Below are 22623 nucleotides of genomic sequence, written 5' to 3'. Positions count from 1 at the left end.
GGTTACTTGCGGGTGCCTTCATTACAGAAAAAAAAAAATTATAAAACACATATTAACTAATCCTTTTGTTCCACAATATCCGTCTCTTTTAAGAATTTATTTTGTACCATATTATCTATCACTTTACAATTACAATGCTGCATTAGTTACATATTTTTCAATAATACCCTTTTTTACTCTCCAACATTATTTCAGCATCAATTAATAAAGAAGAGTATTTTGGTCTATCAATATATTTATTGAAATTTTTAAAACTTCCGCCAAAGTGGAAAACTATACATAATTAGAACGATGCGAGTAATTCTTATTTTATATATTTTCTTAGATTGTAAAAAGAGTAAAAAGTATGCATGCAATAATAACGTATGCATGACGCCAGCAAAACTTTATTATATATTGCGTATATTAATACCCATGGAATAAGACATTCTCTCTCTATCATCTCTCTCTCTCTTAAGAATAATTTGTTGGCTTTTATATATCAGTCCAAGTTTTGTTCTTAGTTCTTCGAATCCCAGTCAACAATGAGAACTCAAACGGCGGTTTATCGGTGAAAGCGTGTTTCCCCATTTGTGCTACGTACCTCTCTCCCCCCTTTGACATTTATCAAAAGTCAACCAATTCCAATTTTTTTAAATCCCAATCCTATACTTGCCTCTTCACTTCACTAGTTAATTTATATATATATATAATTAAACACCCTCCTTTTAAAATATCCCATTAAAAAAAAGAGTTCCAAAGTCAAACTTATAAGCTAATTATCTATCATCCCCTCTCTCTCTCTCTCCTCTTTCTCTCTCTTCTCTTTCATAAATATATGGCTGATCAATTGGTAGCTGACATGGAGGACTGGAGTTTGCAAGCAATAGTCAGAGGATCCAGCGGCGACTACGCTAAGATCGCCGATACAGAAATGGACGGCCACCATTCGTTCTTCGACAATCACGACCAATTCGATCCTCGGGAGTTTCTTTCCTCCTCCGCGGCCGGTTTCCCCGAGATGTTCGCCGGTTCGAGCGAAGAATTACAGGAGCTCTACAAACCGTTTTACCACCCGGCGGCTGTAACTACCACCACCACCACCAGTACTTCCCCTCCGGTTCATACGGGTACGGTTCTTGATTTTCAACAAGACCAAAAGCTTCAGAACATTCTCGAAGACGATAGTAAACAAAAGCTTGCTAGGGTTTCGCCTGCTGCAGCAGCATACACACCCAAATACAAGAAAAGGTTGGTTATTAATTAACAAATAAAAAAAATAAAAAAATTAATAATATTTAATTTATATTATTACTTATTATTTATTTTTTATTTGTTTTTGTAATTAAAAAGGAAGAATCAGCATAAAAGAGTGGTGGTTCAAGTTTCAGCTGAGGGTCTTGCTTCTGATATGTGGGCTTGGCGTAAATATGGCCAAAAACCTATCAAGGGTTCACCATTTCCAAGGTTCTTACTTTCTCTCTCACCCACTAACACACACACCAAAAAACACACATATTTTTACGTACAGTAAAATTTCGATAAATTAATAATAGTTTCTTCTGGTCCCGACTCGGTAAAAACCTACTAAATTATTAGTTCGGTAATATTTAATATTCTGCTAAATTAATAGAATTCTGCTAGTCCCGACGACTGTATTAATTTACAGAGATTTAACTGTACGTATACTGCTGCAGGAGTTATTATAGGTGCAGCAGCTCAAAGGGCTGTTTGGCAAGGAAGCAAGTTGAGGAAAGCTGTACGGATCCCGGAAAGTTCATTATAACCTACACAGCAGAGCACAGCCATAGCCAGCCAACAAGGAGGAACTCCTTAGCTGGCACCGTTAGGCAGAAATTCCCATCCCCATCTTCGAAAACTACCCCGAATAATAATATTTCTAGACCTGCCAAACAAGACCTTAAGGCTGCTGACGTGGCGATGAGCCCTCCTATGAAAACCCTAGCTGATGATCATCATCACGAGGCGAGAATTAAAGAAGAGATGATCAATAGACAGGAAAAGGAAGGTGTGGTTGAAGAAGATGGTGGGGATTTTATGGCGTCGGATTTTGTGTTCAACGAGGAGTTTTTTTCCGGGTTGGAAGATTTCGATCAGTTTATGGCGGCGGAGTTGCCTGGTTGCCATGCTACTGCGCAGCAGTTTCCGGTGAGATCTTGTAGCAGCTGGTTTTAGGGTTAGTTATTAAGGCCTTTTTCACAGTTAATTAAATATATTTGCTTCTAGTGAAGAATATTATGTGCAACATCAGTTGCATATACATATATATATATATGTACGTAGTGTTTCGATTCGAGTTTTAATTTATAGAGGGAATTCGGTGTATAGTGGAAATTAGACGAACGATCCGGAACGAATAATGAATACATTACAATCTTTGTTAATGCAAAATCACTGATTTCAGTTTTCTTTTGTTTCTTTTAAAGTGATGTTTATATCATATGGAAATCAATTAAGAAAAACTATTAAATAATCTCGGTTTTAGAAGCTTTTTAATATGGAGTAGCAAATTATAAGTATCTCGGAAAACAATATATATTTGTCGCGACCGAGTTCGAATTTAATACCCTCGTGGACGAACCGAGAAATTTTGAAATCTTGACGTATATACTTTAGTTTCTAACATTTCATTGATTGAGCATCAAAATGTTAATTCTTAATGGTACACCATCTGTTTCATATCAGTAAGGTGTCGTTTGGAGTTGATGCACGTATATTAAGAAAATTAATAAATAAATTTTAGAGGAAAGAAAAACATAGAATGTTACTATAATACCCTTCATATTAATAACGCTCCAATAAAATGCAAAATTGAGAAAATAGTAAGAACAGTTTATGGCTGAAATTCTCAAGTAAGCAATAAAATGTAACTCTAGAAAAAAATCTACAATACCATAATTAATTTGAAAAAAAAATTGAATATAAGTGAGATAAATTAACTTGAATTATAATTCGATGTAATATTAATTTATTTTGACTTGGTATTTAAATATGTAATTGAATTATAAGAACATGAGTCTCCGGACAAAATTAGCCGTGATTAGAGCATAGCAAAGAAAGCCTCGTACGTGGGGTTGCATTATTAATATTTAATAATATTGTAATGGCAAACTGCCTCATAGTATGGAGCTTATTCCCATTTGTAACTGCCCTCAATCCAATATTATACATTTGACTGGGTTTTTTTTTTATAAATTAATTTGTCTACATAATGATAATAATAATGTATGTAGTATAAAAATATACACACACGGCACACACAATAACGCGTGTTTTGCGTGTTTTAGTGGAACTCCAGCTAAGGTTTGAATTACGCGCGCTACCAAGTTTTATTTTATTATTATATTATTTATTTAAATATTTATTTATTTGTTTTAGAAATAATGGATTTTCAGGAGATAGAGAGCGAAGAACTTGTATTAATCAACAGGCGTTTCAGGAGATATAGAGTGAAGAATTTTTGTATTCTTGTTAGAAATTAATGGATTTTGGATTTTCTAGTCAAACCATATAAAAATTCTATTGACTTTTCTTCATCATATCTCTAAGAGCTTGTTTGGTATATCAATCATTTTACAACTCATATTTTAGGTACATAAACAACGACTTTCACATATTTAATTTCCAATTTTAATAATTAGTTTTTTTTCTTTCAGTAAAGAGCAATCTCTTTTCTGAATGATTATGTTTCGTTATAGTCATGTAATGTGTTGGGTGACACACACTTCAACGGATGAAGCTGTGATAAGACCGAAACGACACTGTTTCCTTATTAGTCATGATCACAACCTAGCTCGTCTAGAATTCACTGGCGGTGCGTGGCACCAATCGAAGTAGCACACACACACACAAGCTCTCGAACACGTCAGATCCGAATGAAACTCACAAACTCTGATCCCGAATCACAAACTCACCAAATATGAACGAACTCACTCGTGTTTCCCCACATTCAGAACCCACTCACAAAAGAATGGAGAACTGGAAGAACAAAAATAATTAAAATTTGCATGCGTCTATCTTCTCTCTCTTATCTCTCTCAGGAGTTAAGGAGTTTGGAATATATATATATAGATAGGAAAAGTAAAACGGTCTCCAAAGAAAATGGCAACAGTGGTACAACTATCGTCACAATCAACTAAAGTGTCGCATGAAGCAAACAATGTGAATTGAATGAGGTCGTACGGCGAAAGAGAAGAGAGAGAGATCAGAAATGAATATTTAGACTTTAAATGTTTAAGTACCTCAAATAGACGATCAAGATTAAAGCATCAGACAGGCGGGCTTTGTGTGCAAGTGGATCATTTGTTTCGGTTTGGCTGCCTAGAGTAGAAACGGACTAATGAGCCGAATTCTTGATAAATTCGTTTGAGCCCAAAATCCAACACAGTGAAAGAGAATTTAAAATTCATTTAATACTATAATAAATGCTTCTCTTTTTTTTTTTTTTTTTTTTTCTGAAATTCTTGAATATTACATTACTAACACTGCCATATTTCTCCTATCCATTCTTGTAGTATAGATATTATACAGAGTGGAGTGCAATGAGTCTGCATCTCAGCATACATATATTTATACATATAAATACGTATTATAAAATACACAATAAAAGTATATATAATTCACTCAAATCTCAAATACAGTATTAATTACGAGACTGCCACAGCTTTCAAGTGTGAACACTCCTGTACGCTGCGGCGGCCAATAAAAGCAGCGACGGGCCCCACAAAAGCAGCATTTATATAAGTAGTGGGCTCCATATGTGAGTAATCGGATCTTGAGTCGGTGAACCGGTCATTCGAATCCGGGCCTCCGACAATTGCACCCGAATGGGTATTCGGGTTTGGTTTGGATGCAGAGAACCAGTTCGAGAATCCATCGTTGCAGCCCACTTTGGCCGGGTCGACCCGGATTGAAGGAATCGATGCGCCTCTGTGGTGTAACTGTGTTGGATATTTGGGCCCGAACCCAACCATGTATGACATTTTCAGGGGATTGCTTCCGAGAATGTAGTCCACCTTTCATAATTGAGATAATAATTATTTATTTTATTTTAATTAATAAATGTCACAAAAGCATCTACTAGCATTAAAATAAATAAAAAATCTACTAGCTAGAATTAAAAATGCTAATAAATATGCATGACCTCACAAAAAATATATAATAAGGTAAATTACAACTACCACCCCTGAAGTATGTTAAAATAACTTTAAGGTCCTTGTAGTACCGCTAATTACAATTACCCCTGAAACATTGTTAGAAACCCTAACGGAATAGTGCATTAGATAAGTATTCCGTTAGGGTACCAACGAACTATTAGTTTTAGCCAGTGGTGAAGACAACGTAGAGCTAGGTGGTGGCATGATTCTCCTAACATTTCTAAAATCCTTATTATTTTATATAAGATTTATAAAATTCCGTCTATGGTAGCATTAACAGCCACGCGCGAAACAAGTACAGTGCATATCGGTCTCCAAGACATGAAATCTTGGCACTAGTAATTGCTTCAGGAGTATGGTTGTAATTGTCAATACCACAGGGACCTTAAAGTTATTTTATCGTACTTTAGGAGTATAGGTGTAATTTACCCTATATGATTGGCTGAAATATCCTTTCATCTAATTTTATTTTTTGCACAAGTAAAACCGTATTTTTAGTTATGTTCCAAATTTTTTTTTAGGAAAATGGAGTAATTAGAACTATAGAAATCAGAATTAAAAAAAAAAAAAAAAAACACTAAAAATAGGAATTTCGGAAATTTAAATCAGTAGAATTCAAAAGATCACTGTTTCTTTAATATTGATACTGCAAATGCTGTTTTCATAATTAAATTAGATCGAAAATCGAAATCTTATATATAATTCAATTCCGATAAAAAAGAAAATTATATACCAATTTCAAAACACATATGTTTGTATATATATATATATATATATATATATATATATATATATAACCTGTGATTTAGCAAAGTCATTGATCTTTGAGGCAGAGAAATTAACAGATCCACACTGAACTCCGTTAACACGAGCTGCTTCTAGAATCTTCGAGTAGACGACAAGTACCATCGAAGCACTAGTAACATACTGTATGTTACTGCTGTCTCTGGTATACAACAGCCCACCTAATTTAATCACAATCTCCAAGTTAATTAGCACAAACTAACCATGGTTAATTTAATCCCTAGGCACAAAATTAAATGCTAACCAGGGGTTGTCTTAATCTGGACAGAGCTACTTCCAGGCATCAATGAGCAGACAAATGAATCAGCACCATTCTTGTACTTGGACAAATTTGTCTTTCCCCCAAGAAATTCCTAATAATTGAAAAAAATAAATTTTTATTATTATTATTAATTAATTAAAAAATAAATTAATGATTAATAGTTAATTAATTAATATATAGTTAGTTGCCTTTGCTAGTAAAGTTTGAGCTCCAGCAAATTTGTTATCCCAACTGAATTCAGATACAGATTGACTCCAGTCTTGATTTGTGGTGACATAGTTCAAATATGTGCTGTCTCCACTTGCTTTGTACAGCCATGCAGCTGCCCACAGCAATTCGTCCTTCGAAAAACAAAATCAGAATTGGAAAATCGGAATTTCGGAAATTGGAATTGAAACTAATTTTGTGCCAGAAATCGAAAACTTTTGGATTGAAATCGACGAAATTCGTAAATTTCATGTTTCGTTCGCCTAAAAATATAAAATAAATAATAATATTAATTTATAAATGTAATTTGGAAAAAAAAATTGGGATTAGTTTTGAAAATTAGAATCAGATCGAAAATCTTAATCTCGTGAATATTGCAATTCCGACTTTCCAATTTTCTTGATTTTTTTTGGATAACGGAATTGAAATTATTATTTTTGTTTTTTGGAGGATGAATTGCTTCCTTTATCCAAAGAATCAAGAAAATTGGAATATCGGGGTTTCAGAAATTGGAATTGAAACTTTTGGGCCATAATTGAAATCGACGAAATTCCCAAATTTCAATGTTTTGTTCGCCTAAAATATAAAATACATAATAATATTAATTTATAAATGTAATTTGGAAAAAAATCGGATTAATATTGAAAATTAGAATTAGATCGAAAATCAAAACCTTATGTATATTGCAATCCGGATCCAAATTTAGAAAATAACGGAAATTGGAATTAATTTTTAATTCACAATGAAAAATATTGTTCCAAAAACAAAATTCTGTTGTATCGGTTATCGAAAATTACGTTCCGATTTATATCGATAAACGTGCACATTAATATATTTATACCTGATAACCGGAGTAGGAGCAGTAGAATGGGCAAGATCCCTGATAAGATCCTCTATATTTGTCTGCCAACTCAAACAACTGCCCAAGAAAATGAAGAAAAAAAATATAAATATAAATATAAATATAAAAATAAAAATAATCAGTAAATAAATCAGGCCACGTGGAACTGGATAATATTATTTTAAAGTATATATATTGATGTTATGTATTGACCGATTTTGAGTGGCGTAGGAGGCGGGCGGAGTAGTTGGAATCAGCCTCTCTGAAAACAATGGACGCGGCGGCGAGTGCGGCGGCGGCCTCGGCGGCCACCTCACTTCCCGGCGAAGTGGAACTGATCTTGTAAAGTGTTCGCGGCGTGTCCATATCTTCCGGCCGCTCCCAGCACTGGTGGTCTCTGTTTCCGTCACCCACCTATACATTTAAAAAAAAAAAAGAATTAAAAAAAAAAATGTCATTCACATTACACACGGTCACAGCGCTGTTACCTGAGCGTAGAGTGTGTTGGAAGAAGTGTGAGCTCGGAGCAGGAAATCGGTGCCCCACCTGATGGCATTTTCGATATTTTTGAGCTGATTGGCGGAATTTATCTCGTTTTTATATTCAGAAGCAGCCCAACTCAACAAGCTTATTGAAAAAGCCATTGGCCAACCAAACTTCACATTATCACCCGCATCATAATAACCTCCGCTCAAATTCACCTTAAAAAAATAATTTTTTTTTTTTAAATAAATAAATTAAAAATAATAATAATAATAATAATAATAATAATAATAATAATAATAATAAACCATGTTTACGTGTATATATATAATATATATATACATACATTTTCAAGCTTTCCATCTGAGAGTGCTGAGTCAGCCCTCCACTTGACCCTTTGGCCAGCTGGCAGTTTTCCCGACCGTTGGCCTTCGAAGAACAAGATGCTTTTGTTTAGGGCATCCTTGTAATCATGTGTACTACTGTCTGAATTAGAGCAAATTAATTGATTATTATTGATCTTATTGTTACTATTATTATTATTTTCGTTGTTGGATTTTGCGTAGTACAAAATACACGAAAATATAACAACTAGCCAAATGACTACATATGAAGCCATGCTTCTTTAACTTATGTTTTACGTAGATGCTACTGAATTCCGTTCACTTTCATCCATGTATATATATACAATTCGAGTGGTGCATGAAATGGCATTGTGTACGTTTACGTATTCGACGTAATATGTATCGAACACACACGTAAGTTTTTTGGATTAAATTTTAGGTCATGTTATCCAAATGCTATTTCAATGAAGGTACGTAAACAACCCCATCCCGTTGAATGTTTTCAATTTATGTATATATATACTCGAGTGCCATCCAATTTTGGCGTCTAGTGATGATGTTTTATGTGTCGGACGTCATGCGCTATCAGCAGTCTTAAAACGGCCAATTGGTGTCAGAAAAGACGCATACTCTAGTTTTACAGTGCATTCACCACACACAAGCGGCCACGGCATTCAATTGTGGGCCGCCCGTTAACGGGCATCCCTACGTGGATAATTGCAGCAAACTCAGGCTAACAATACGAGAAACAATATATATAGAATGTGTTTCAAGATTGTAAGCTTCGTTTATATATAGCGTAAGGGATTGGTCATACTCTATATACTACTCGAAAATATATCGCATGAATAATCGGTGAGGTTAAAGAAAATAAAAATAATAGTATAACTTATCTCCCTTTTTTTCTTTAGTTAATCTTTGAATCATGCATAAATAGTAGCTGAGTTTTACCTAAAAAGAACAAAACATGAATTTTGAGTACATATATGGAATTCTGCTTAAATCCTGGGAATGGAGATACGTACACATTATTGAATTATATATAATAATATGTATGGGGATGTGTACTAAACTGACGTTGAGGAGTATGGGCTCAACAATCACTATAATGTATAATCTATTATTTATCCCACTCCTTTACTTTGATGAATTTCTTTTTTTCTTTCTTTTTTTTTTAGCTTTGATGAAATTATATATTACATATTATTGTTTTCGATGAATCAAAACATATACTTGCGATTGCGTATGGTTTGCTCGAACGGTTGAAGATAACGTTATAGTGGAGGAGACTATATACTTTTCCAATTCAATTCTAGCATCGTCTGTTGATCGATTTATATGTCTACAGAAATCAATTTTATAACTTAGTTATTTTTTAGGACAATAGTATGTTGCAACTATAATTCTTGTGTAGACAGAGATTATAGCTATGAAAGCAGAATAAATAATGTAAGAGATAAATGTAGTTGGGACACAAAAGTGACCTAGATCCATAAGGATCTGCGAAATAAGATTTTGTCCCTAAATAAAAGAGATTTTGAATCCTTAAAAATGTACAAAAGTTGGTTTTGCTAATTGACTTAGCACACAGTACAACTCACCAAACTATTTAAATGTGGCGTTTTTAGTTAAACAACCCACAGCAGATTAAGTGGGTAAAATATAGCTCATGTTGAATTAATAATTACTGGTTTAAAATACGCGTAAAACAATCGTAATTAATCAGTTAAGAGGGCGGTAATTGATGACTTTTCACTCGATCGGATAAACGTGCATGCCTCCGCAAAATATATCGTATGAGTATGCACGCGATGCGATCGAGCTAATGTTAAATGAGTGTTGGAACTTAGAAGTAGAAATGTAATGTATACTGTTCGAACAAATCTGGTGTTTGCAGAAATAACTCGAAGCTGGATAATTAAGACAAGAAAATTACGAACAAATTATTGAACTAGCTAGCTAGTAACTGATCATAATATATAAAAGCGATCACTATCTTTGGATAAATCTTCGCGTGAATCGGTGAATGAAGATTAATCGTCTATTTTTTCTCACCTAATTCGATCCAAATGTATGAGGCTTGTTCGTGAAACTAACGAGTGATTTTCTTCAAAATTTAGCAGAAAATATAGTATTTGTGCATGTGTGTAATTAGTGCACTTAGCTTCTTCTTTTTTTTTTCTTTTTTTTTTTTTTTTTTTTTTTTTTTTTTTAATCTAACGAAATATTTTGCTGCTAAAAAATCTCCCATATTTTCATGGTGCTTAACTTAATTACAAGGTTTAATTAACCTCCATCATTTTCCAAACAAACCTAACAGCAAATTTATGGTCTCCACCTCAAGACAAATTCTTTTTTTTTCCAAAACCCCCCAGACTTAAATTTTTTACCACATTTGACCCCAAATTTACCTTCATACACATTACTTGCAAACACTGTATACTGAACCAATATTTAAATCTATTTTGGCACGTCTGCCTTAAAGAGGTTGAACAGATCAAATTAATTAGGTGAATTATGGTTGGCTTTCTTCTCAAATGTTTAATTACAATTTACAACCCAAAAACATTCAAGAGGAAGCTTTAATTTCTTATATCTTGTAATTAATATTTTCCCACCTAAGTACCTAACCCTCTATATAACTAATTTGATCCATAATTAATTATCCAACTTTAATTCCAAGAACATTCCCTTTTGCTCGATCAGGATTATTATGGAAGGAGATAATAATAACTTCCCCTACTTCTTCGCATCCTCTAATTCGTTTCCATTGTCGACTTCGTCGAATATAAACGATTCGAATTCGAATGTTGTTATGGAAAATTCCATGCAAAATTCACAGTTCTCTACTTTTGATCATGGTCAGATTGACTTGGCTAGGCTATTGTGCCCTGCCGATCCACTGGAAGAAACAACACCAGTTTCTCTGAATATCGGAGAAGTTGATGGGGATGGTAGTTGCAGAAACAAGTCGAGATTCGGTAGAAAGAAGAAGAATATTCCGGCAAGGGTGGCATTTCATACAAGGAGTGCTGAAGACATTCTTGATGATGGGTATAAATGGAGAAAATATGGTCAGAAATCTGTCAAGAACAGTGTCCATCCAAGGTATATTTATCTTTTATCCATTTTAATCATGCACAAATCTTTGATATATATATATATATATATATATATATATATTTAGAAACTGGTGATCAGCATGAACGGCATCTTTTCATAAAGACCTGTTCGAGCAGTGGTTTAATTAATGAAGTTCGTTCGTTTGAATATATACAAGAAATGTTTGAAATAGATACAGAAGTTCTTCATTTAGAACAAAAATATCAAGGCCTTGTTCGATAATAGGTTTGATTATCCTTGATATATTTATTATTTATATATATTTTTTGAACAAATATCTTGTTTTTACTCTTGTCACTAAGGAGCTATTACCGATGCACGCACCACACGTGCAATGTGAAGAAACAAATCCAGAGGCAGACAAAAGACACCACCATTGTCGTGACGACTTACGAAGGAATCCACAATCATCCTTGTGAAAAACTAATGGAAACACTTAGCCCCCTTCTCAGGCAGCTTCAGTTTCTGTCACGATTCTGAAATAAGTCGAATAAAATGAATATTAACTGTAATAACAGAAACAAGTTATGTATTGTATATGTACTGTCCGCTTTCCCATTACTGTACATTTGTTCTTACGATGAACTCCCAAATGTAGATTTTACATGTAATGAAATGAGGTAGTGATGACTGATGATTGATGGCTCGTGGAATATAGTGACTCACTTGGATCAGGCAAACCTTTGTACGGTCCGAATAAATTGAGTTCTCTATAAATTATCTCTACGAGATAACTATTGAAGGAAAATCATGTCATCCAGTTTCAGGAATGCAGATTTTCATAAGATATGTGTCTAGTGTCAACCATTGATTCAAAATGAAATCATGGAAAAGTCATATGTAAACACTGTCCATTTGCATATATATATATATATATATATATATATATGATCATCATAGTATAGTTGCTTTAAAATGTCGAATCATTCACATATGGAAGGTTATGTACACAAGAGAGAGAGAGAGAGAGAGAGAGAGAGAGAGAGAGAGACTTGCCAAGAAACTTATTGGTGTTTGCCGGTGCTGCTTAGATTTGGAAAATGGTAGGTGCCTAAATCATTGGAGTGTTGTAAGAGCTTTACTTTTCTTTCACCGACCCACTCAAGCTTATATGACAGGTCAAGATTGTGAATCAGGAGTTTCAACCTGTCCATTTCTGTCCAACCTTTGCTGCTCCCCTGCAAATCGAGACAATGTCGAAAACAGGTTCGTCGTTATAGTTCTGTTGTGATGTCGTACTCAAGCAGCATCATAGAACATAGAAGACCTATTAATCTTCCATGCAAGTAGTAAAAAGATAATGCAAATTTGCGATTTCAAATCAAGGAATTGCCTACTACGAAATGTAGATAATTATATAAATTCAGTTTATAGAATTAGAAACACAAAATTTAGTTAGAAATTTTAGTTTGCAACAGTATTCGACCTCAACGATAGAAGAATACTGAAAAGATTCATATGTATGTGAAGAAAACTGAAAAGGTAGATGAAAAGTTACCGGTGAATTGACTTGTCCATCATCACTCAGTACACTAGCCATTATGCTGGACCTAGTAGAACTAGGTGAAAAACCCTCCCATGGATGAACGTATATCAGCTTGGTGAACGGAACAAGAGCAAGATTTCGGCTTAGTTTCTCCCACCACCCAGATCCTAGCGACCACCATCTAATCATCAATCCATTCTCTGAAAAAGCAACTAGCCCCTACACGAAGAAAGAACAGAAGGAGGTACATGAACAAAGAAAACACAAATTATTAGCCCGGCCCGTGCCATATGTAAGCATACAACGGCAACTTCAATCATAAAATGGTAAAGATTATTTAGCTGCTTACAGTTGTGCCTAACATTGTCGCAAACATTATCCTAACTTCAATCAGAAAATATTCCAACAAACATAAGCAGTTATCTATCAGTTTAGTAAAGTGAAGATTAAGTAAAAAAACTTAGCATCATGACATACAATGCCTTAGACAAGCATCCAACTTCCGAACAGGTAATTTGAGTATTTGACACCCTGAATTAAGCATGTGTCTAAGAAGTAACCAGGCTTCCAAGTCGTTATACCTTTTGGTTAAACGTTGGATCTTATCATAGACGATCCACACGGTAAACCTGGTATTGTACTTCTCAAATCTAAACGTACAACTCTACTATAATGTGGTAGTTGCTCAAATCTGTTTCAAATAGTTATGTATACTGAATATTATCTTCCCTTGGGAAAGAGTTTAATCGTGAATTCAATGTGGATATGGCAGAAGTAATACAATTGGGTAAAATATAAGAATTTAGAACTTGTGAAGGTATATGAGCAGTCATCAAAGGTACCTCTCCATCTGGCGAGAAGCTAAGAACAGATATTGCAGTACTTACGGCCTTTTCCAACAACTTTGGATGTCCAGGAGGTCCACTGGCATCCAAGACCTTTATCTTGCTCATGCTACAATACAAGCCGTGAACCAAATTGTGAGGATAAGAAGCAAGCAAGATGCACATCACAAGGTGTAAAGGCAGAGAAACAGTATGATAATAACATGACAATTAAATGCTTCATCTACATCGAAGATAATGGCTTCATATATAAGCTTTTGGAGTTACTCAAGTCTTGTAAATCAGAATCGGACCTTATTCCCACCTCATAGACTGTTGAAGACTATTTAAGTTGGTTTTCCATATAGATGCAACAAATAACGTAGTCACAGGTCAGAGCTGACGGAATAACATACATAATTCACGATATTTAAATGACTAATGGACACCAGCCTAACAGTTTTTTTGTGTGTGTGTGTGTGTGTGTGTTCAAAACAACTATTGGTGTTATTACAATCTAAATGAGTGCAGTCTGCCATAATTTATCACCTTTGCATGTCATAAACCCGAATAGTAGCGTTGTTAATCTCTCCAATTGCATCCCCAACTGCCAACCGGGTTGACGAATCATTTAGGGCTATCATGGGAAATACACGTACAACTTCTTTCAATGCCGTCATAGAACTCTGATAACAACTTCTGCGCATGGTTGAGTTACCAGGATCCATTGTCTGTAATATAAAACTGACCACCTGCAAACCTGTCTAGATGTTAGGATAGTAAAAATCGCTGTGTCCACTCGTTGGAACCATAAAAACATACTCGTCATAAAAGTACTGAAAATAGCCATTTTGTGAGCAATGTAAGATGCCAGAAACTTGGATGAACCTTAAGAAACAAGTTCAAGTTTCAAGACAGACTTTGTAAATGAACTTGTTTTAATAAGATGAAAACTCAACATGGCACATCAACCTAAAACAGCAGAGTATGTTTTGTAGTCTTTTGCACTATCATCTTCTTAGCCTCCCAAAAAAGATCAAAGAGAAGAAAGAGAATGTATATCTCAGAGGGAATATCAAGTTTCAGCACAACTGAATATCGATATCCACTATCCAGAGAAACATCAAAGAGGTTACATTCCAAAAAACACGACATCTTTCATCTGTTTTACCCAGAACCTGGAGGCCGAAAACTGATATAACTTTGATTAATCACAAGTCAAGATGAATACAGAACAATTATGCATCCCTCCTATGTTTTATATAATTTAATTTATTTTAGCAGTTATAATCATTTAGTACAAAACCAGCATGTGATATAGTTCGTCGAACTTTATTTTCCAGCATGCAATATCAAGAAAACTGTATAAAATCTTAAACATGACTGCAGAAAGTTGTAAGTTTTTTCTACACACCTTGTCCAGATATGGGGCCAAATTTCTTGGAGAACCACGGATAATTCTGATCAACGTCATGAGAGCCACCACGTGTACAGGTGAATCAGATGCAGTAGACCAGATTTGGCTTTCAATTACATGCAGATATCCAGGTATGTCGGCCATTCCTAAGCTTGGAAGAAGAATCCCAACTAAAGTCTCTCGAATTTTAACAGATGCAGCAGAATGTTGTGAAGATGCATTAGCCGATGCACCACTAACACACTCCACTTGGAAAAATATGTCCCCTATCAGGCGAGGTATTTCAGAACCAATGCAAGCCTTCCACGTACTCTCCATACCTTCAGCTAAAATCTCCGATGCTGCAGCACTATATTTTTCATTCATGGACATGACCAATTTAACCAAGGGATGGACCACCATTATGGCAAGTCTTGTTTTGACAAGGCTAGGGTACCAGACAGCCAATGCAGCAGCAACAACTATTTGAGAAGTCATTGCATCCTGAGTTGTTCCCCCGACACATGAAATCCAGTCATGCACTTCATATGATTCCAGCCATGATGTTATTTCTGCTTCTTCCTCGACAAAGTCCCCTTCAGTTTCCAATTTTCCATCAGATGGAGGACGTACTTCAGTTGTATTGTTATGCTCTTTCTCTGATACTTCGTGAGGATATATTTGAGAATTTACATGTTGATTGCCTTTTGTACTGAATAGTGGAAGGGGAATAGCCCGCGAAGCAGCACAGTGAAACAAAGAACGAGCAGCCATCTTCACATGTTCAAAATCGTCCTGCCAAAAGCTTACCAAGAGCTGTAAAACAAAAACGTATTGAACCACAAATTTAGCATCGTCTCCCAGGTTTCTTAAAATATTTACACCAAGCAGAAGCATGTAAAGTTACTAATAAACATAGAAGTTAAACTAGTCAGAAAGCAAACCTAAACATAATCTTATTTATTTTTGTAGCACGTATAAGCTTCTAGAAAACAATGTGTTAAACACAGTGAATGGCTTTTAATTTGAGAACTGCAAACAATGTGTTAAACAATCAAGAACGATTTTTCTCTTCAGCAATCATTTTTTATTCTAAGGATCAGTACCATAATCAACAGTTCAGATAGCTTATAACTCCCAAAATTTGAGAACAGCTCAGTTTGATGGATCGTCATTTTTATTGCCAGGAAAAAGGAAAATAGAACATAAATACAGTTGTTTTTAGTCATCAAGCTACAAACATGTCAGGTGGCAAAATCCACTCACTTACTGATTACAATTACCTGGAGCTGAGGAGGTTTTATATCTGAAACTTTCTCAGCAAATCTCCGTGTATAAAATGCTGCTAAAGCACTGCAGGAGGGAGAGACTTTATATTAATGACCCTGGAATTGGTAAATAGAAATCCACATGCATTCTGTTACTCTGCATGAATCTTTAATAACAAATGATGCTTGAGTAAGCATCCGTACATATTGTATCAGCTCACCACAAAATAACATGCATTGAGGTGCCAATTCCCTATAATGTGTGAGTGTTATACAACTTTAAATAAAATATTGGTAAAGTTATACAACTTTAAATAAAATATTGGTAAAGTAAACAGCTGATAAATCATTTCAGAAGAAAAAATAATAACTAAATAAATAATGTTATTTAACACATGTTTGTATAGTATTTAAACTGTCTTACCCACTGGCTGATGAACAAGAATGAGATAAGCTGATCAAATGCTGGGCAAGGGACACCATTGTTAATGATCTCAAGGCAGAATACTCAGATGAAGATTTCCACAACTGCCATGTAAACATATTAATATCATTAGATAAAAAGTGAGTCAGGGATGGTAATCAAATTCGATTTGTTCACTGAAGTACCTCCAGAGTTGAATTAGGACCTGGAAATGTCAGTGTCATTGAACCCCTATCCCCCAATATGCCAGAAGACACAATAAACGAATTGGGTCGTTTAAGCTTCATTTCAGTTGTTAGCAAGTTATCAAGCTCCTCGTCGACATTCCACAAGTGCAGCAACGACAAACTGAATTGAAGTAGGCATCCTTCAAGTGAGCGCACCCATTCATGATGTTCTAATGTAACAACAGTGGATTCATCTGAAACAGAACTGCTTTTCCCATTTACACTATTTGGGCTAGACATCTCTGAACCCAGTTCCTCCAAAGGAGCCTTTGCCCTCTTGTGCACATCATCTTTTGGTGTGCTAGTTCCAGCTCCATTACCATGATCTTTTTCTCCAATGTGACTACCGCCTTCGAACAATTCATTCGTAGAACAAAGTGATATCAAGGAAGTGAGATCGAAACACAAGGTTGAAACTCCAGGAAAAGGACAAGAACTTTTGATTGGGTGCTTCTCACTTTGGAAGAACACCGATGTGAGCCCACCTGATTTTGCACCAGTGCCTTTTACAGAATTCGATGATTCAGGTGTCTTTGGTTCAATTTTACTCGCCGTATTTTGAGGATAAATCCCATTGCCCGGAACTTTGGAATTTGTTGGCTCGATCACTGGAAATACCAAAGACGAAGCCGAAGTATTTCCCTTCATCAAATTGCCAGACAGAAGACTTTCATTGATAGCTTTATGAAAATGATCAAACATTGAATGCGCAGCATCTCCACGAAGAACCCGCTCACGAGCACCTGTCTTTACATCCCAAATGTATAAAATGTCGAGCGCATCAGCTTTGTCTGAACGGTTTGGACACAGACATGCAACATAATTTCTTACACCATCCCACAGGACTTTTGCAGGAAAGTACAGGTGCCCAGGAAACAATCTCTCCACCTTCAAAGTCTGAAGTGAAACAAGGGCGACACATGAGTCATCCCCTACAGTTAGAAAGCAATCATTCCATGGGTATTCACATTGACATGGAGGAAGAACTATTTGACGAACTGGAGCTACATGTTGATGCAACACCATAATGAGATTACCAGAGTCGAGATCCCACAGGCGTACTGTGCAATCCATACTGCCTGACAACAAAACGTGATTTAAACTACTTCCTCCAGACTTGCTCACCATTTGATGTGAAGCTAAACATAGCACTGCCCCTTTATGCCCTGAGAGATGTTGCTTCTGTCCTTGTGAATCTGCTTTCTGAGGCACACTTTCTATAAGTGAATCCAGTGCAGTGAAGAACATGTGAAATCTAATGATTTCAATATCACCGTTGAAGAATCCATAAACAATGGCACAAGGTGCTAGATGGTTTTCAGATATAACCATTGACGAAGATACTAGTTGACCTCCTCCATAAGTAGCATATCTGGAACTACTCGAGTGCTTACCATCCGTGTCTTCTTCGACAATACCATGGTTAGTTTTAGACGAAGAAGAATCCATAGCCCAATCATCGAAAAGATTACCTTCCCCAAACATTGCACACTCTAAATGGAGTTCCCCACATTCACTGTTTTGCTGAGGCAAAAGCCAGATAGTAACATGAGGTCTCCAGAACTCATGTTCCTTGACATGAAAGCAAATTGACTCAACACGAAGCAGATACTTGGTTAAGGGTATGAAAGAAAAAGACAGTCTCGTGTCAGAAGGATACAGTACAGCTGGGATGACAGATAGAGGATCAGACTTGAATACACTGCCCGAATATGATATCCTGTATATAACAGCTGCACCTCTATTATTCCATGCTACAAATTCTTTCACAAAATCATTATTTGAGATACTAGTATCATCTCCTAGGAATATACCACCTATTACGTTTAACTTGTCTTCAAAACACAGTTGATGATTCAAAAAAGATATCTTGCCAAAAATAGTTCCAGTTTCCGCCTGCCTAAATGTGCAATGTGTCCTATGAACAAGGGCCAAAACATAACCACACTTTGAAAAGGCCACTAGAGACCCCTTCTCTACGGTGCCATCCTCCCAGTCCATCACTTCTAAAGTAGAGAAAGTCTTTGATAGAAGAGGCGCATTGTGACCTTTTTGGTCAGGGTCCTTCACTACTGGTAAATATATTACCTTACCAAATAAATCGATAACAACTACCGACTGCTTCTCCATGTCTTCCGAAGGCAAAACTACAGCAATGGAAAGCAAAGGTCCAATAGGCACGTTCCCATGGAGTACTCTTTGGACTATTGAAAGATCAAACGAGTCAATGATTATGACTGTACACTTTGAAGGATTGGGGTTTTGAAATTCTCTGTCAACTGAAGACTCGTTTCCTTCCAGAAAATAAGGTGATTGATGGTCTTGGTTAACAAAACAACAGGTAATACATACATATCTAGCATTGTCTCCCACTGGCCTAATCATGAATGGACTCCCTGCCCAAGGAGGAAGTTTCCTTCTTCGCCTACAGTGACCACTTGCTCTACTCCAAACACATAATACACCGTCACTGCAAGCACTTATTAGTGCACCACAGTTATTTGAACTAGGATATGCTAGCGTAGTACTCGAACTAGTCAACTTTCCATTTTCAGATGCCTCTACGGGAAAGCAAATCCCGAGATCAGCTATTGGGGCAGCATGACCACATAACAGTGCAACAGGTTTCATTTCCTGATCAACAAACATGCATTTTAATAATGATATAAAAACTGTGCTCAATGAAGCACGAAAGTAAAATAACAGTTGAGTACATATATTTAAGTACTTCAAAGCCCTGTTTGATTTGCACATGTTTGAAATAAAGAATCTATGGTTCACGGTCTCAAAACATTCTAAAGATTGCTAGTCTTAGTAAATTTCTTTAGCTTCAACATGGAGGCTAATGGATAGAAATGACAAAATTTTCATTGGAGAAAACAGTAATTCACCCCCATGATTTTGCACATTGCCTGCTAAGTTTATCGTTTTTTAGTCTAAACTAACACCTAATCCCTCTAATTGTATCACTAAGCCGATTAGCATGAAATATTCCACATAAATCCTATCGCGTAATCAACATCCAACAACTCTCTGAGAGGCTAAACCAGTCATATAAAGAGATACATAATGGATGGAAGAACATTTAATTTCCTTTTCATAATACACGGGGCAATTTTACACCATATGTATAAACACAATCACACAAAATCGGCAGTTGTGTACGGTGAGATCTTACAGTGAAATTCACTAGATATAGCATAGAATAAACCTCCACTCAACTACATATCCTAAAAGTTAGAAATGAAAAGCACATTCTCACTATTACATGTCTACTGATAAGCCAAACATATTTAAATCAACAGCCAAAACACATTCAATTGAGATCAAACGCAATCGGAGTAAAAATCGCATAAACCTCAGCAATATTATAAATTAAGTCAGTGATATAGCAATTAAGCGCATTCATATAATCAAATGAGAAAGAAATGTATGTGCGAGTAAACAGACAATCTGATTTGACAATTTTTATATTTTTTTCCTTGTGGAATTGTTAGTATAACAGGTTAGAGGAAATCAGTGGAAGTTGTATTACCGATTTTCCGGGAGAGGAAACAAGGTTCCACCAGATGATGGAGCCATCGGATCCGCCGGTGTAGAGAGTGGGCGGTTCGTTGAGTGCGGCGACGGCGGTGACTCGGTGAACCGGTGGCGAGCGCGACCATATGCAGGCCAGAGACTTGCACTTCATCGGCCAACCAATTTATGAACCGGCGACAGACCGCCGGTTGTAAACTCGGAAAGGATTTGTCTGGGAGGATCAACAAATCGAGAGTGATGACATCGGAAGAATTTCAAAAAATCGATATGTTAAATTATACTGATTAATTTGATGGACCCTCATTAGAGAACTAATTAGAGAAATATAATAATGGATAAATTACAACCACCCCTGAGGTATGGTTAAACTACAAAAACTCCCTTCTTGTTTGGGTAATTATAAACACTTCCCTTAACTATAAATTTTCTTACACGCCCACCTTTGCGGTTTCAAATTTAGTGGAATCTTCGAGATTATATGGAATATTATCACTTTTGTACCCATTTTATTCCATTCGAACTCCACATTTTGAAGCAAGACGATCATATTATGCGTTTTTTGGGTTGTATATATCAGATTGTGGTGCATCAGAAACTGTATTTTAACACAAAACGAGTACAAACTAGAGCACATTCCACGAAATCTTGATGATTATGTTGAATTTGACACCATAAAGGTGGAGATGTAAGAAAAAATTATAGTTGAGGGGTAGATGTAATTATCCTAACAAGAGAGATTTTTTCGTAAATTGACCATACCTCAGGGAGGATATGTAATTTACGTTATAATAATTGTCAAGGAGATTAGTAATACTCACATGTTTCCTGAAATTTATCATATCCTTCGCTCATTTTAACTACCTAATATGCCCTTTTAAAATCAGTTCAAAACAGCACGTTGTTTGTTTGCCTTGTTTAGTCAACAACCGTAAACCGATGATAGAATGATGCTTTTAATTGTCTCAGGTCTTGTTTGCTTAGTGCTATTAAGCTTAATTAACTAAATAGTAGGGTTTACTAAGATGTTGGGTTGATAAGATTCGTGTTTAGTAGAACCCACTATTATATTTAAAGTCCGCAATTAAATGTTATTATTTGGTTAAATTAGTAACATCCCTTCTCCTACATTTAATTTTGTAGGTGGTGATTAAAAGAAAAGGAAAAATTTGTCCTTCACACGATATCTTAATTTTGTTAATTAAAAAACTTTTTAGACAATTCACATTTAATACCATAATTTAATAAAGTTAGTATTGATTTAATCTAACGAATCAAACATCTTACTAAATAAATAGTTACGTAGTCAGTGAAATATTAATCTAATCTCACGCAATCCAATGTAATTTGATATAGGTAAGCAAACGAGGCATCAATTAATTTAATTATACGACAACCGTGTATATATAAAAAAAATCGAAATTCCATTTCGATTTTCAAAAACAACAAAAACAAAAGATGATGAAGCTGATTGAGAAATGTCTATCAAGAAAACATTTGATCGAGTATTAATACAATAGCCATGGCGAATCCGGATTCAAATCCAGGCTTAACTAATAAATTAAAAACCTCTAAACCATACGAAACACCTTCTCCCGCGGCATCTTTCCTCTTGATCTCTCCGACAACATTTCTCGACTCGTCGAAAATCTTGCACGATCGATTCGTATACGACCCTTCGACCACGTATTTATGTTGTCTATTATCACTATAAACATGTGCGAGCACATTGCGTTTTTCGCGTGATCTGACGATGCTTGAATAATTATTATTGTTTTTACAGTATTTAGTAACTTCTCCTTCATAGATAAGCCAGTAGTCATTGTTCATTAGCCTCAGCCCCCTCTGCAAATTAAATTAATCATCATAACAAATTAATTAAATAAATTAACACAATTAATAAAACAAATTCTTGCAAATTGCAATATATATTTATTATATTATTATACATACCTGGCGACGACAGATTGTGAAAATGGGATTGCCCGATCCGTCCATGAGGACAACCGGGTTGGGTCGACCCGAGTAATTGTCGACCCGATAAGCTAAACTGCCGTTAGAGCCAATAACGGTGAAACCGCTGCAGCTGAGGAGAAGTGATTTTCTCCAAACGGTTAGAGAAACGAACGCTTCATTACTATTTTCTTGATCGTGATCGTGAAAATTGTGGACCGTTCTTGATTTTGATTTGAAGAGGAGATTCATTTTGCTATCGAACTCCCTTTTTTTTCCGTCGTCGAA

The 22623-nt window shown here is 35.6% G+C and overlaps 5 protein-coding genes across 6 annotated transcripts in view; 2 read left to right on the top strand and 3 right to left on the bottom strand.

The window, feature by feature from the left end:
* Positions 1–505: 505 nt before the first annotated feature.
* WRKY29 (WRKY family transcription factor) lies at positions 506–2391 on the top strand. The gene is made up of 3 exons (XM_012998755.2): positions 506–1230; positions 1333–1446; positions 1677–2391. The coding sequence occupies exons 1-3, from the start codon at positions 818–820 to the stop codon at positions 2173–2175; spliced, it is 1026 nt and encodes a 341-aa protein (XP_012854209.2). The 5' UTR covers positions 506–817; the 3' UTR covers positions 2176–2391.
* A 2017-nt stretch (positions 2392–4408) lies between these two features.
* Positions 4409–8408, bottom strand: LOC105973717 (endoglucanase). Its single transcript, XM_012998754.2, has 8 exons — positions 8100–8408; positions 7759–7971; positions 7484–7684; positions 7271–7348; positions 6411–6563; positions 6205–6313; positions 5955–6121; positions 4409–5015 (listed from the first exon to the last, which is right to left on the bottom strand). The coding sequence occupies exons 1-8, from the start codon at positions 8370–8372 to the stop codon at positions 4647–4649; spliced, it is 1563 nt and encodes a 520-aa protein (XP_012854208.2). The 5' UTR covers positions 8373–8408; the 3' UTR covers positions 4409–4646.
* Positions 8409–10734: 2326 nt separating this feature from the next.
* On the top strand, positions 10735–12005 carry WRKY56 (WRKY DNA-binding protein 56). Its single transcript, XM_012998752.2, has 2 exons — positions 10735–11205; positions 11523–12005. The coding sequence occupies exons 1-2, from the start codon at positions 10811–10813 to the stop codon at positions 11698–11700; spliced, it is 573 nt and encodes a 190-aa protein (XP_012854206.2). The 5' UTR covers positions 10735–10810; the 3' UTR covers positions 11701–12005.
* Positions 11312–20702, bottom strand: LOC105973714 (Transducin/WD40 repeat-like superfamily protein). Of its 2 annotated transcripts, none has more exons than XR_016031100.1 (10): positions 20381–20685; positions 16804–19479; positions 16619–16722; positions 16210–16279; positions 14945–15742; positions 14080–14290; positions 13549–13660; positions 12719–12925; positions 12217–12398; positions 11312–11696 (listed from the first exon to the last, which is right to left on the bottom strand). XR_016031100.1 is itself a non-coding variant. In XM_012998749.2 (10 exons), exons 1-9 carry the CDS (start codon positions 20534–20536, stop codon positions 12225–12227), a joined length of 4500 nt encoding a protein of 1499 aa, XP_012854203.2. In that variant the 5' UTR covers positions 20537–20702; the 3' UTR covers positions 11312–11696; positions 12217–12224. The 2 variants fall into 2 exon arrangements, 1 of the variants encoding a protein (XP_012854203.2); XM_012998749.2 differs by having other exon boundaries at positions 14080–14282; positions 20381–20702.
* A 1079-nt stretch (positions 20703–21781) lies between these two features.
* The window catches only part of LOC105973700 (protein LURP-one-related 17), an 896-nt gene continuing 54 nt past the window's right edge, over positions 21782–22623 (bottom strand). The window contains exons 1-2 of the mRNA XM_012998731.2: positions 22336–22623; positions 21782–22227 (exon numbers count right to left, since the gene is read on the bottom strand). The exon at positions 22336–22623 is cut by the window's right edge and continues 54 nt beyond it. Coding sequence (XP_012854185.2) covers positions 21868–22227; positions 22336–22587 — 612 coding nt within the window. The 5' untranslated portion in view covers positions 22588–22623 and the 3' untranslated portion in view covers positions 21782–21867. The remainder of the gene's footprint in view (positions 22228–22335) is intronic.

Source organism: Erythranthe guttata, chromosome 1 (assembly GCF_056151865.1).
Source record: "Erythranthe guttata isolate IM_541 chromosome 1, IM_541, whole genome shotgun sequence".
Classification (NCBI taxonomy): Eukaryota; Viridiplantae; Streptophyta; class Magnoliopsida; order Lamiales; family Phrymaceae; genus Erythranthe; species Erythranthe guttata.
Note: the sequence above shows the minus strand (reverse complement) of the source record. Positions and strands in the feature narration are given on the sequence as shown.

What these genes read in the sequence shown, in the direction of transcription:
- WRKY29 (XM_012998755.2), top strand. Translation starts at nt 818, where the DNA reads ATGGCTGATCAATTGGTAGCTGACATGGAGGACTGGAGTTTGCAAGCA. An exon ending in ACACCCAAATACAAGAAAAG is followed by an intron (nt 1,231 to 1,332) that starts GTTGGTTATTAA and finishes GTAATTAAAAAG; the next exon opens with GAAGAATCAGCATAAAAGAG. An exon ending in AAGGGTTCACCATTTCCAAG is followed by an intron (nt 1,447 to 1,676) that starts GTTCTTACTTTC and finishes ATACTGCTGCAG; the next exon opens with GAGTTATTATAGGTGCAGCA.
- LOC105973717 (XM_012998754.2), bottom strand. Translation starts at nt 8,372, where the DNA reads ATGGCTTCATATGTAGTCATTTGGCTAGTTGTTATATTTTCGTGTATT. An exon ending in CCAGATTAAGACAACCCCTG is followed by an intron (nt 6,122 to 6,204) that starts GTTAGCATTTAA and finishes TGATTAAATTAG; the next exon opens with GTGGGCTGTTGTATACCAGA. An exon ending in ATGACTTTGCTAAATCACAG is followed by an intron (nt 5,016 to 5,954) that starts GTTATATATATA and finishes CAATTATGAAAG; the next exon opens with GTGGACTACATTCTCGGAAG.
- WRKY56 (XM_012998752.2), top strand. Translation starts at nt 10,811, where the DNA reads ATGGAAGGAGATAATAATAACTTCCCCTACTTCTTCGCATCCTCTAAT. An exon ending in AAGAACAGTGTCCATCCAAG is followed by an intron (nt 11,206 to 11,522) that starts GTATATTTATCT and finishes CTTGTCACTAAG; the next exon opens with GAGCTATTACCGATGCACGC.
- LOC105973714 (XM_012998749.2), bottom strand. Translation starts at nt 20,536, where the DNA reads ATGAAGTGCAAGTCTCTGGCCTGCATATGGTCGCGCTCGCCACCGGTT. An exon ending in GTCCTAATTCAACTCTGGAG is followed by an intron (nt 16,723 to 16,803) that starts GTACTTCAGTGA and finishes TTTACATGGCAG; the next exon opens with TTGTGGAAATCTTCATCTGA. An exon ending in GCTTCTCGCCAGATGGAGAG is followed by an intron (nt 12,926 to 13,548) that starts GTACCTTTGATG and finishes TTCTTCGTGTAG; the next exon opens with GGGCTAGTTGCTTTTTCAGA.